The 15,000-nt window shown below is 38.0% G+C and overlaps 1 protein-coding gene across 1 annotated transcript in view; it reads right to left on the bottom strand.

Annotated features, from left to right (window-relative positions):
* Window positions 1–15,000, bottom strand: part of LOC122810162 (B-cadherin-like) — a 140,733-nt gene that overhangs the window by 123,331 nt on the left and 2,402 nt on the right. The window contains exon 2 of the mRNA XM_044081639.1: window positions 7,587–7,811. Within this exon, the coding sequence (XP_043937574.1) occupies window positions 7,587–7,811 (225 nt within the window). The remainder of the gene's footprint in view (window positions 1–7,586; window positions 7,812–15,000) is intronic.

The following is a 15,000-nucleotide window of genomic DNA, read 5'->3' as shown; positions in this document are numbered from 1 at the left end:
TTCTTGGCTAGGTTTATAAGGGCCTCCAGGCCAATAGCCTATGAACCTATGAACCTATAAATATAAGTAAAAAAACACACTGAATCCCCTCGTGTCTTGCGAAGCTTACAACTCTCACCAATCTGCTGAAAACACAGGAGCGTTGAATATAAAAAAGAAATAATATTTATTCTAAAACAACAGTACATAGAGTTTAGCGCTTTCACTCAAAAAATGAGCTTCATCAGAACTAAACCATATTGAAACAATTTCACTTATATAAACTTTTTGGCGCCAACATACATTCAAAAAGTTTTTTAAAGTGATATGCACAAATAAATACCTACTACAACTGAACATTATCATTTAAAACATGAAAATACTGTCATTATTCCCTACACTTGCTTTATTTGTAAATCAAATTAGTATAATGTTATAAAAATATAAAATAGTTTGAATACCAATGTATACAACAAGTATACTACCATGACATCATACTTAGTACAATCTATACATTACAATGTAGCTAAGCTGTATACAATTATATCAAGATCCACACAAATGTTAACTGCTGAATCACAACATATATTTGATACTAATTGTATCATTTAATCCTGGCTCATGTGCCGCATCTGTATAAAATTGCCACCAAATTTCCTTGTATAATAACTGTTCTTTATAGTTCCCACCCCTGGTGTTTATATAGACATGATCAATAATTCCAAATTTAAATGTATGTCTCTCATCATGTTTTTTAATATGCCTATATAAGGCATTATTCTCGTTCTTTGTTTTAATACTGTACAAATGGGAATATATTTGTTTATTAAACTTCTGCTCCGTTTTGCCTATGTAGAAACATGGACACCATCCACATTTGGCCAAATGCACCACCCATCTGGTGTCACAATTACCTTGTTTAAATCTTATAATGGAATGGTTAACATTTTCCAACCTGATTTTCTCTTCTTCTAAAATATAAGTGCACTGATGACAAGTGCCACATTTGGTTGTATGTTTCACTGTCCTGTTGTTATTATCTATCCTACGCTCTAATAATGTCTTTAAATTATTCGCCATCTTATAAACAAAGTTTGGTGCTGTACCCAAAATGTGTACTAAACTATCATCTGCCTGAATAATACTCCAATTATGGGTAATGATGTTTCTTATTTTACCTGTGGTCCATATTCTACTACACATACCCTACCACATTTAACTGACTTTGGAAGTACAATAGAAGTTACTGAATTTGAATTAATTCCATAAACAGATTTGCCTAAAAGCGGCTTATATTTCTTTCCCCATTCTTTTAATAAACCTGATGAGAGATATTAATCAATATCACAACAATAACGCATATAAATGGAATAAGAATCATACATTTGGGTCTTCTAAAGTTCGTAATTATATTCCAAGTGGCACTAAAGAGATAGGTACACATAGTACTAGTGTTGGATATGAACATAATGAAGATCATTTTTTGGGGGAAAGAAGTGTCAGGAAACCACAAAGACAGAGGAGGTGGGAGGAGTACAACCACAGACAACATCAATATTAATTACCCCACCACCACCACCCCTTGATTCTATGATTATGGATTTCAGGGTAGTCAAAGATAACAAGGATTTAGTTCCTAATACTTCTCTTGATTTATTTAGACCTTCTAAGGCAATTTATGCTATGAGCTATGCAGAGCGCAACACGACACAAAAAATTTTGAACAACAAAAGAGAGGCAGGGAAGGAACAAGTTATTGTTAGAGATGAACATATATTTACTTATCAGAAATTTAATATTTACAATTATACGGACATGGAAATTCACAAAACACATTTTAAATTACTGTCTAAGGGTTTGAAATTTATTCCAACCACCCAACCTAGATTAGTGGACACCTTATTGGAATTTAAGAAATATACACGTAAACTTAATTTAGCTGTACTGTTTAATAAAGATACAGAAGATACAACCACTTCCAGCGAGAATGTCATTAGCCACAGGAAGTCATTAAAACAGAAAAGTAAGTTTATTCCACCTATACACCCTACGGTGGCTGTTTTTGATAAAGTTGTCACCAGACACATATATAAATTATTTAATAAGATTTCAGCTAGCAAATTGAGGTACAATCTTACTACTGAAGAGAAGGTTTTACTAGAGGAACTACGACAAAATAAATCTATCCGCATAATGAAACCGGACAAAGGCGGTGGGATAGTAATCTATGACAACACTGATTATTCCACCAAAATACATGACATTTTGTACAACACGCAGAATTATCAAATAGTATCTCACAATGAGATACAGATTGCATACCGTCAGATAGATTATCATATAGAGGAATTTTTGATTGACCATAGGATATCGGATGACATATACGGATATATCAAAGTTGAGTATCCGATTTTGTCTAGGATCATTGGTATTCCTAAAATTCATAAAGACACATCGGATCCTCCGTTTAGACCCATTATTTCAGGGAGTCGTTCCAAAACTTTCCCTATGGGCAGTTTGATTGATAATTATTTAAAACATATATACAACATCATTCCTCATATGGTCAAGGACTCATGGGACTTTTTGAGAAAATATCCCATTAATGTCTGGAAAGAAGATTTGTTGTTTGTCACAGTGGATGTCATTGATTTATTTTCTTGCATCCCTAAAGATGCAGGTTTGACCGCATTTCACAATAGTTTAAGAAAACATAGTGGCCTTTCATGGGAAAATATATGTTTAGTAATGGAATTGATGTCATTAGTATTAGAGCATAACTATATTGAATATGAGGGTGAATGCTTTAAACAATCCAGAGGTGTTGCTATGGGAGCAGCTTGTGCTCCCATATTTGCCAGTTTAGTCATGCTTGACTGGGAGGAGTCCTATGTGTTTACCAGTAAATATTACCAACACATTAGATACTACTCGAGGTTTTTGGATGACATCTACATACCTTGGGAAGGCACAAAGGAATTATTGAACGAATTTCTGTTATACATTAACTCTAGTAGTGAATTTCTGAAATTTACACATGTTAGTGACCATAAAGGATTGGCATACTTAGACACGTTGGTCTTTAAAGGTGACAATTGCTTCGAGTCTAAATTACATAGGAAAAATACCTTTTCCAATAATTATCTCGAATATACTAGCAACCACCCAAGAAGGATGTTTAGTAATATATATAAAGGGCAGATTATTCGAGCTATTAGAATGACTTCCAATTTACATGATATGCTGGATGAAGTATCTTACATTACAGATCTATTTATCAATAGGGGTTATGATAGAAAAACTTTAACTAACATCTCATCAGGTTTATTAAAAGAATGGGGAAAGAAATATAAGCCGCTTTTAGGCGAATCTGTTTATGGAATTAATTCAAATTCAGTAACTTCTATTGTACTTCCAAAGTCGTCAGTTAAATGTGGTAGGGTATGTGTAGTAGAATATGGACCACATGTAGGTAAAATAAGAAACATCATTACCCATAATTGGAGTATTATTCAGGCAGATGATAGTTTAGTACACATTTTGGGTACAGCACCAAACTTTGTTTATAAGATGGCGAATAATTTAAAGACATTATTAGAGCGTAGGATAGATAATAACAACAGGACAGTGAAACATACAACCAAATGTGGCACTTGTCATCAGTGCACTTATATTTTAGAAGAAGAGAAAATCAGGTTGGAAAATGTTAACCATTCCATTATAAGATTTAAACAAGGTAATTGTAACACCAGACGGGTGGTGCATTTGGCCAAATGTGGATGGTGTCCATGTTTCTACATAGGCAAAACGGAGCAGAAGTTTAATAAACGAATATATTCCCATTTGTACAGTATTAAAACAAAGAACGAGAATAATGCCTTATATAGGCATATTAAAAAACATGATGAGAGACATACATTTAAATTTGGAATTATTGATCATGTCTATATAAACACCAGGGGTGGGAACTATAAAGAACAGTTATTATACAAGGAAATTTGGTGGCAATTTTATACAGATGCGGCACATGAGCCAGGATTAAATGATACAATTAGTATCAAATATATGTTGTGATTCAGCAGTTAACATTTGTGTGGATCTTGATATAATTGTATACAGCTTAGCTACATTGTAATGTATAGATTGTACTAAGTATGATGTCATGGTAGTATACTTGTTGTATACATTGGTATTCAAACTATTTTATATTTTTATAACATTATACTAATTTGATTTACAAATAAAGCAAGTGTAGAGAATAATGACAGTATTTTCATGTTTTAAATGATAATGTTCAGTTGTAGTAGGTATTTATTTGTGCATATCACTTTAAAAAACTTTTTGAATGTATGTTGGCGCCAAAAAGTTTATATAAGTGAAATTGTTTCAATATGGTTTAGTTCTGATGAAGCTCATTTTTTGAGTGAAAGCGCTAAACTCTATGTACTGTTGTTTTAGAATAAATATCATTTCTTTTTTATATTCAACGCTCCTGTGTTTTCAGCAGATTGGTGAGAGTTGTAAGCTTCGCAAGACACGAGGGGATTCAGTGTGTTTTTTTACTTCTGTTGTTTGTACACGCTGATTTTTTGGTTGCTGTAACCTATAAACATATATATTTTGCTTTTGTGGAGCTCATCCCAACTCCAAAACATCACCAATCCCTGCAAACTATACACATTTTCCACGTTTGTCCACATTTTAAGGTGCTCATTTTTGAAAAAGGTATACAGATTTTTGCAAAGGGGGGCTTGGTTAAAAGAATGAGTTTAATGCTTTTATTGCTCTTAACAGAACCACTCTCTGTAACTACTCCCTTGCTCCAAATAACTTGATTATATATAAATAATGAATGTCTTTAATCCTTTTCATTATACTCAACTAGGATCACTTGTTTGTGTGTTTCAGTAAAGGATATTCCATTTTTAACTCAACTGACGAGTACCTACTATTTTATTATTTTGCAGTACGTATTTTAAAGTTCAAATGTTATTAGTGAACTTGGTGCATAACATATTTCAAGGAGTGAACTTCACACCCTCCACACTGAAGTTTCTGCTCGGTTTATATTGATAATAATGTTACAGAGATTTATTTGTATGTTATTTTTCAATTTGATAACTAAGTGAGCTGGTCTATTGACTCTTATGTGTTACCTCAGGTGATCAATTACATTTACTAAGGAGACACAGTCGCGAAGCATTGGGGGGGGGGAGTTTCATAACAACATTCTTTCTTTGCAATTTAATTTTAAAGTCCTGCTGAAGAAAGGGAATTTGAGAACACATACCATATCAGTTTTGTTTTACCCTGAGTTATGCTATGTCTGACAGTGAACTTTGTAATGTAGATTTACTCAATGATGCACACATATAAGAAATAGACAGACTGGTAGCAAAACCACTGTGTAACACAAAGACTGCCTGTTTATTACATAAGATAGTTCCAGACCTTGCAAGAATATGGTTATTAATCATCCATCAATTGAAGACAACCAAAAGTATAACCAGAATATGGAAAGTGGATCATTTTTGTGAGTGACGCTATTAAGAATGGAAAGACTTCACTAAGATGGAAAAAGTGGCAGGACGGATGGAATGAGAGAAACTAAGGATAAAATGAGTGACTATGGCCTGGGTCAGGGAATAAAGCTTAAAGTCCGACTGATTTCCAGTATGACTCAATGTAGTAGGACAGTGTTTGGCCCATGTGACTAGTAACCTATTTCAGTTATCATTTCTTGCTCCTGGACAGCAAACACTCAGAAAGAGAGAAGGGTTTACTATGATTAATCACATCACACCTTGTCAGAATGTGACTAAACATAAAATATGTGACAGTATGTGTAGATCAATATGTGCGTATGCCTTTAAGAAGCTTTCTAGGGGCTTGCACAAGTACAAATACTGAGCATGTGCAATCCTGGCTGCCATTTTGTAGTGAGCTGTTGAGATGTAAGCATGTATTTCTGTATGGTCTGTTAGTTAATTTATTTTTATTTTGTAATGTTGCTGTCCATCCGGATGTGTTTCTATGTAATAAAGCATATAAATGAACTACCCGCCTGTTCGTCATCTATGTTAGAGAGGGACGAGCGACAGCATGATTATTTGCACTCAAACAAATGCAGAAAAACATTACAGTGTACTCTGAAGTAATCATTTTTGCACAAGAACAACCCTTCCCACAGCACCTGATGCAGGCAGTTCTACCCCCCACAAACCCATTCTCAACTCTGAAGTTGCAAAAGCTCAGAGAAAAGGTGAGTTTCAATGTTTGTTTACCACCTTTCTCCTCTTCTCTGGCTCATGCAACCGAAAACCAAAGTACCAATGTATTAAAAGATCTACAAAATAAACATGCGTTGGTAATGTTTTCTTTCTCATTACAAGCCACATGATCATTTGGCAGGGAGAAAATTTAGGCTAGAAGGAGCTGTTAGCGATCTTCACTCTGGAGTACAGGGTTTGATTCCCTCTACTTCTGTTTACTTCTTTGTGACTCTGATCAAGTCACCTAATCAGACAGAACTCCAGCCTTTCTTTGAAAAGGTCCATGTGGCTCAATGCTCTACTCAAATTAACAGATATAAAGACAAAAAATGAACAAACTGCAGCTCTACAGAGAGTGAGAATGAGAGAGAGAGAGAGAGAGAGAGAATTTGTGTGTGTTTGTGTGTGTGTGTGTGTGTGTGTGTGTGTGTGTGTGTGTGTGTGTGTGTGTGTGTGTGAGAGAGAGAGAGAGAGAGAGAGAGAGAGAGTGTGAGAGAGAGGGAGAGAGAACGGAGTGTCTAGAATTCTATCCTGCTCCATAAATGGAAGGGCTGGGAATTAGATTCCACATTATTTGGCTTCTTTGCTGGTAGATCAGAGGTAGTCCTACAATGGACTTGTACTTAATTGGGGATAGTGACAGCCTTGCGTGTAGATATGTGCAAACAATTTCTTTTGTTTTCACTAAAACCAGGCCATTTTATTCCAAGCTGTTCTATGAAGAAAATTTATTTTTTATTGAAAGCAAGGAGCTGATCATTAATTAATGGGGCATGGGGTGTGCCCCCATAGGACACAGTGGAGCAAGCCTGTAAAACCCTTCTTATATAAGACACATTTGAGTACTAATTCTTCGAATAAATGATACTCCCAGGGAGCTTAATTCATTGATTAAAGATGTTTTTAAGAGTTACTTTATATTTTGTTAAGCTATCCTGATTGGTCTGAGCACTATTCCAATATTTGGTAAAACTGTCACAACTGCTTTGTCTTCTCACGTTCTTGTTTCATTATAACTATTTTATATACTGCAGTTTGATAAGCTTATATAACCAAACTCTTGTAGCAAAGTAACATTTAAATAAACATGCTGTGTATTGTATAGTGTAAAACATCCTTCAGATGCCTAACACCATAGTATTCACCTCAAGAGTAATTGCAACCCTTATTTTGTGTCAGCTCATGAGCACATTGCCCTTTTTGTATCATAATACGTAAATAAAACTTTATCTGCTAGATATGTGACTGGCACATTTCTGTAGTGTGACAGATTTATCAACACTTAAATCATCTAAAGTAACCCACTAATCAGAGTTCAAAAAAGTTTAAATTTACCAGTTTCATTGAAGGTGATGGTCCAGTTTTGAGAGGATTGCTTGATGAGCTGTGCAGCGAATGGTGCGCCGTGCTTTGCTGTGTCACGGTCAGTAATGACTAGCAGCGTGGGAGGAGGCTGCTGATTGCACATCTTAAAGTTCCGAGGGCTGGGTTCAGGCCCGTTGTCATTAACATCTTCTAAGTCCAGAATCAGGGTTCCAGTTCCAGTGAGAGAAGGGTTCCCTTTAGTAAAGGAAAGCAAATATATTTTATATATGACATTAAAATGCATGAAGAGGCAGATTTATTTGAAAATTACACATAGCATCCACATGGTAAAACATCCAGTTATTTACTGACAGACTTAGTTATGAACAATGAGATTGTTTTTACCAATGGTTTCTTCTATTACACACCTTAGAACAGCAGCAGGAAAAATTCATAGTATTATTAGAAATCTAAGTAGCCACCTGAGGCTTTACCAAAAACACACTCATTTAAACTAGTGCATGTGAGCTATTCTTTTATATAAATAAAGGTTAATGCATACAAATAAATGACTGGGTGGGTGACTGGTTGACCAGCTGGATGGATGCATGGGTGGATGGATGGATCTCTGAATTTCTGCCTAGCTGCTTTAAAGGCTGGCTGTCTTGCTAGATGGCTGGATGACTGAATGACTGACTGGCTACATGGATATATGGATGGATGAATGTTTGGCTGGCTGGTGAGATAGTTGGCTGGTTGGCTAGATGGAGGGATGAACACGTGTTTGGCAATGTGGGTGATTAGATGGATGAATGAATGTGTGGTTGGCTGAATGGGTGATGGATGAATGGATGGATGGATGGATGGATGGATGGATGGATGGATGGATGGATGGATGGATGGATGGATGGTTGGATGGATGGATGGATGGATGGATGTTTGGATGGATGGATGGATGGATGGATGGATGGATGGATGGATGGATGGATGGATGGATGTTTGGATGGATGGATGGATGGATGGATGGATGGATGGATGGATGGATGGATGGTTGGATGGATGGATGGATGGATAGTTGGACAGATAGAAGGAGATGGATTGGGTGCTTGGCTGACTAGCTGGCTGATCCACTGTTAAGTGTGCCGATGTAGTACTTCTACTGTCTGTGGAACAAGCGACTGATCACTAAGGGGATAGTGGAGGACCATTTCTAAGCATCATTATATGTTTTGATAGTGTTTAAAAGGTAAGAATTGGCAAAATAATCCATTAAATGGTCAACAACACAGTTTTGATAAGTACTGATACATGATACAATGATAAAATCTTGAATTCTTTGAGATAAATATCAAGTGTGATACTGCATTTAACCCTAGGTTTTAGGAAATTTAACCAATGTCAGTCTCTGAAACATTTTTTGGGGTATCTGTATAAAAAAAAAAATCAAAACCAGTCAATAGTTGCCATTTACAAAATAATCCACAATATTTTTTACACTGTATCAATTTCAGTGACAGTAGTTATTTGTAGTTTTGTTGTTAGGTGAATGAAACTTACTAAATGCATTGTTTTCAGCCATGACTTAAGACAGTAAGATGAAACAGCTGAATGACAACATACAGGTAAATGGAATAATTTGAATAGTACAGTCTGAAGTGCGTATTAACAGCACAGTCTGCATAATTAATATTGGACTCACACTGGAACACTGAACAGAGGTAAGTGTCGAGAACTGTATTAGAACCCAGTTTCACTAAATGAAAATTAACGAGTCTCAAAGAGCAGTAACTAGATGCAGGCAAACTAATGATGAAACCAGAGGATGTTAAACATTTGCTGTTAATGTAAGTTGAAGCTCTAACTGGAGTGTTAGTCCACTTCACCTTTTAAGAAATGACACCTCTCTCCCAGTGTGCAAAATGGGAAAATGGGGTTGATGCTGATGCCAATGCTGATATGGAGAAAGTCTGCTTAATGGGGAACACTGTTAGTCACCCACCAGTACTGGGTGATGTGGCTGAGCTCTTCAGTGGTCCCCTTCGACCATAAATGTAGTAAGAATTTTTGAGCCTATAAGAAATCTAGAATGTTTCTGAGAGGTACTCAGAAAAAAAATGTACTCTGTATAGTACAACTGTTGTGCTTGGCTGCACCCCTGATCTTTAATTCTTGTACTTTACTTTATGAGTGGAAGGAAAAAGTAGCTTGCAGGGAATTGATCTTGGTACTATAAAACACAGAAGTAAATTAAGGAAGCCTGACACTATGGAACAGAACACCATCCCATGCAGGGGTAGTGCACTCGGCCACTAAAAGGAAATCTCTGCCTTGCATAAAGAATCACTCACTACCAATACCAACCTTTCAGACCTTCTACACATCCTTAAGTTCAATAGTGGCAATAACAGCCATTTTAGAGACCTCAATCTCTTTTGCCACTTGAATATAACATGCTAGGGGATAACATTATCTCACAGAGAATACCACTTCTCTGGAACTGCCTTCTTCACCATTTAACATTAAGTACATGGTAACCATTTGAAATATTGGGACTCGCTCTAGTGTATCTTGACATTTCAAATGCCTACCATGTACTTAACTTCACATGGACAGTAAGTCCTGAAATACGAAGACTGAATGGCCAAAAAATGGACTGACGGTATAGTCCAAGATGGCCATTCCCCAGTATATTTCCTTTTTTCCAAGGTATGGCAATCTCAAGAGTTGGTATATATATATAAGTTTGGGGGGTGTGGTGGACTTGTTCCCCCACATCTAAGGGTGCAGAGATGGCTTTCCCCTGCAAAAAAGAGCTTTAAGGAGAAGATCAACCTTTGAGATTTTCTCTTTTCCTGGTGTTTTGGTCTATTTTTTTCAGCTTGTTGGCACTTAGCCATTTGAGTGTTGACATTTCAATGGTGACCTTAAATACATCTCTTACTTTATTCAAGTGCGACCTGAATGCGTAGACGGGGAACCATAAGTTCAGCCGTGGTTTGGCACCCTTGTCCCTTATGTACAGGAGGTACGTGTAAACACCTGCTCCAGTGCTATGGTCATTCATACTTACCATACGTTACTAAAGGATTATCTCAGAGTTTAACTGGGCATTCCTAGATGTGGAGAAAACATATGACAAGGTCCCAGGAAAGCTCACCTGCTGTGGTTTGAAGTCCCAGAAATGTTGGTAGAATTAGTGCAGGCTATGTAAAAGACAAAATGACACAAGTCAAAACAGTGTTCGGTCTCACAGAGAGGGTTCTCTGTGGGAGTGGGTGTGCATCAGGATTCAGCTCTGAGCCCACTGCTGTTCATACTGATGATAAACTACACTACCAAACAGGTCAGAGGGGACAGATCAACAAAGTTGTTGCAAGCAGATGATGTGACATTACAGGCAGACTCTGAACAAGAACTTCAGCAAAGGATATATGAAATAAATAACTGAATGTACATGGGATGAAACTGAGTACAGATAAGGCAGTTGTAATGGCAGCAAATGGGGGAAACCAGAAGAATTTGAGAATTGAAATAGAAGGTAAAATAGTGGATCAGGTTAATAGCTTCAAGTACCTGGGAGGCATACCTCTTAACTGTCCAGATTTTTGCAGAATGTCCAGATTTTTTACTCATATTTTTGGTTTGTTCTTCATAAAATTAGTCAATTTCTGGAAAATCACTGAGGATTAAAGTCACAAATAATGACATATATTTGACTTTCAGATTTTACATCCTTCAATATGTGGCCTCCCATGCCAAGGACAACCACAAAGCATTCTTTAGCTGCTGTATATCCGCAACCTCAAAGGCAATACACAATTGTGTGCAGAGCTCATTGTAAATGGAGCCACCTATACTGAGCCAGAAGACATAGCAAACCTCCTGGCTGATAAATTCAGTTCTAACTTTACTTCTCGCTCTCCCCCTCAACTTTCCCTTAGGAAATATCATAAAATATAACTCCCCTACTATCACTAGGGAACAGGTCCTTAATGCTCTCTTTAAGACCAAGAACATTGCGTCAATGGGAGCAGACAATATCCCAGGATGCCTTCTAAATAGCATGAAACATGACCTATCAGGGCCTCTGGAATTACTATTTAACTGTAGCCTCCAAACAGGCTTCATGTCTCATGAATGGAGAAAGGAAACATTCCTCTGCACAAAGGTGGGCCATCTACAGACCTGGGTAACTACAGACCCATAAGTTTCACTAGTCTTATATGTAAAGCCATGGAAAGAATTATCATGGAGATGATCAATAGAGATATAGTAAACCTCCATACACTGGACCCAACCCAGTTTGGTTTTGTCAAGAGCAGATCATGCCTACTCAACCTGGTGGACTTCTTTGAGAAGGTAACCAAAGCAATGAATGAGGGCAAAATCTTTCACACTGCCTACCTTGACCTGGCTAAGGCATTTGACACAATACCCCACTCGGGCATTGTTGACATACTCAAGAGGTTAGGTACAAACTCGTATGTCACCCAGTGGATGGCCAACTGGCTCACAGACAGGACATAGGAAGTTAGAATTGGGGAGTCCACCTCTACAAAGAGGCCAGTCACAAGTGGAGTCTCTCTGGGATCAGTCCTTGTACCTCTCCTTTTTGGCATTTATTTCTCAGAAGTCAAAGCCAATGTCAGTAAGCTCAGGCTGACTAAATTTGCAGATGATTGCAAATTAGGAGCTGTCACTGAATCTCACACTGACACAAATGTTCTCCAAGAGGGGCTGACACAGACAAACAACTGGTGTCAGAGTCATGGACTAAAACTAAATGCAAAGAAATGCATAATAGTATCCTTTGGGAAGTCATCCATCCCTGGTAGCTGTCATATTGACAACACTTCTTAGAGTTGACCCAGTAGTCGGGGACATAGGGACAAACATAGACAGAAATCTAGCCTTTGATCATCATATGTCTACAGTGGTGAGGAAATCAATCTATGTTGCACAACTTATAAACAAAGGTATGGCATCTAAGTCCAAGGAGGTTACTGTTCCACTGTATTCGACATTCATCAGACCTATCATTAAGTAAAATGTCCCCTTTGGTATGTACCTGACTAGGCATATCCAACAACTGGAACGTCCCCAGAGGTTCCTCACTAAAAGAATACAGGGTGCAGGTAATATGTCCTATGCAGACCGCCTCAAGGCCCTATCTCTATATTCTGTCTCCTACAAGCTTTTGAGGGGGAGATCTATGCTTGGCATACAGGGATTGTCAGACCCCACTCTGATGGACTTCACATATATATGCATATCCACAAAACAAACAGTACCAGAATTACCCATTCTAAAGACTTAAACCTTGCCTGTGATATAAATAGGACCTGTTGGAGAGATAGGTATGTATCCTAGAAACTACCCTATCTATGGAACAGACTCCCCATCCATGTGAAGCAGAGTTCCTCCCTAATCCAATTCAAGTGCAACTTGGACAATTGGATGGGAAACTGGAAAGTCATCCCTGGTTTGACACCTATGTTTTTGATGCAAACAGGTAACCTGCAAATGTTTCATCTTCCAGGCCCATGCTTACACTTATCAAGGGTATCAGAACTTGTCAGATCTGGGATGGATGGACAGGTTTAAAAAGGCCCTTGTGGTCATTAGCCTAGTAAACACTTATGAAGCTATGAACATATAAGAAAAATGCATGCTAACTCAAATGTCTGTATTTCTGGATTTTTGTCCCCATTATTTTGCAGTTTGTCCAGATTTCTTACACTAATAATCTAAGATGTATGCTTAGAGGGGTGGTTGAGGAGAAGAAAAGTCTGATAAGGAGGTCAAAGCTAGAATCAGAGGGGCTGCAGCCAAATGGAACAGATTTTCAGGTATTGTATGTGACAGAAGAAAGCCGAATAAGCTGAAGAATAAGGTGTGCAAGCCAGTGGTGTGACCAGTACTACCAGTGGTGTGACCAGTACTACCAGTGCTGTGATCAGTACTACCAGTGCTGTGACCAGTGCTACCAGTAGTGTGACCAGTACTACCAGTGGTGTGACCAGTACTACCAGTGCTGTGACCAGTACTACCAGTGGTGTCACCAGTACTACCAGTAGTGTGACCAGTACTACCAGTGCTGTGACCAGTACTACCAGTGGTGTGACCAGTACTACCAGTGCTGTGACCAGTACAACCAGTAGTGTGACCAGTACTACCAGTGCTGTGATCAGTACTACCAGTGGTGTGACCAGTACTACTGTATGGTACTGAAATGTGGGCAGTAAAGGTAGAGCATATAAGGAAGCCAGATGTAATGGAGATGAGGGGTCTGAGATGAGTGGTGGGATGCAAACTGTGGAACAGATGAAATGAGGACATAAGAGCAGAAGCCAAAGTAACCGCAACTACAGACAAAGTCAATGAGAAAAGATTACAGCATGTTGGGCACACATGAAGAAAACTAGAAGACAATCTCATGAGGAAGATTTGGGACAGACAGGAAGAAGGCAAGAGGAAGTTATGGTGTCCAACAAAAGAGGAGGACAGAGTGTATAAAAGAAGACCTGCAGCAGACAAGTATGAGGGCTGAAGAAGGTAGGAGAGTTGGACTGAACAGAGAGAGACTGCAACAGCTGACACAACACTCTGATCCCATGTAGAAAAATGGGAAAATGGGAGCTGCTGAGGATGAAGATGATACAGGATTATGTAAATTAGTGTTACACAAGATGTCCACAAAATACAGGGGCCATGCTACTAAACAACTAAAGATAGAACTCAGTGTGAATGCTTGGCCAGGCTGCTAAAGATTCTAGTAGCTCAACAGTCTAGTAAGTCCCTGTAAAGCTATGAACCTATGACTGACAGCCATTTAATGGATAATAGTTAAACATATTAAATGCGATCTGTCTACAGCAGGGTCCTGCTCTAGTCCTGTAGATGGTTATAGAAATAAAACAGTTTTAAGGCCCTGTGAGAAAAATTCCCAAAGAAAGTTGATTTTTTAAATTCTGGGTCAAAATGTTTTCTTACATCAGAAGCAGAATTCATCTGAAACAACTAAGAACAATCATCTTAAATGCAGCTGTAGATGGGGAGGTCATTTGAAGGCTGGTGTGTTATTATAGGAAAACACTGACATGATAAGTAAAGACACGGATGATGGGGTGTACATTAGGGACCAGAGAGGAAGGAAACAGGAAAGGAATGACCAAGATGGAGACAAAAACAGGCATGAGCAAGGGAAAAAGGGTCTTGTAGAGGGCAGGAAGGAGCAGTGAGGAGGTGTATAACTGGGACAGTATCTAGCAGTAAGGAGGTGTATAACTGGGACAGAATGTAGCAGTGAGGAGGTGTATAACTGGGACAGTATCTAGCAGTAAGGAGGTGTATAACTGGGACAGAATGTAGCAGTGAGGAGGTGTATAACTGGGACAGAATGTAGCAGTGAGGAGGTGTATAACTGGGACAGAATGTAGCAGTG

Source organism: Protopterus annectens, chromosome 8.part1 (assembly GCF_019279795.1).
Source record: "Protopterus annectens isolate FY-2018-M chromosome 8.part1, PAN1.0, whole genome shotgun sequence".
NCBI lineage: Eukaryota > Metazoa > Chordata > Ceratodontiformes > Protopteridae > Protopterus > Protopterus annectens.
The sequence above is the reverse complement of the archived record's forward strand: the minus strand, read 5'-3'. Positions and strand labels throughout refer to the sequence as shown.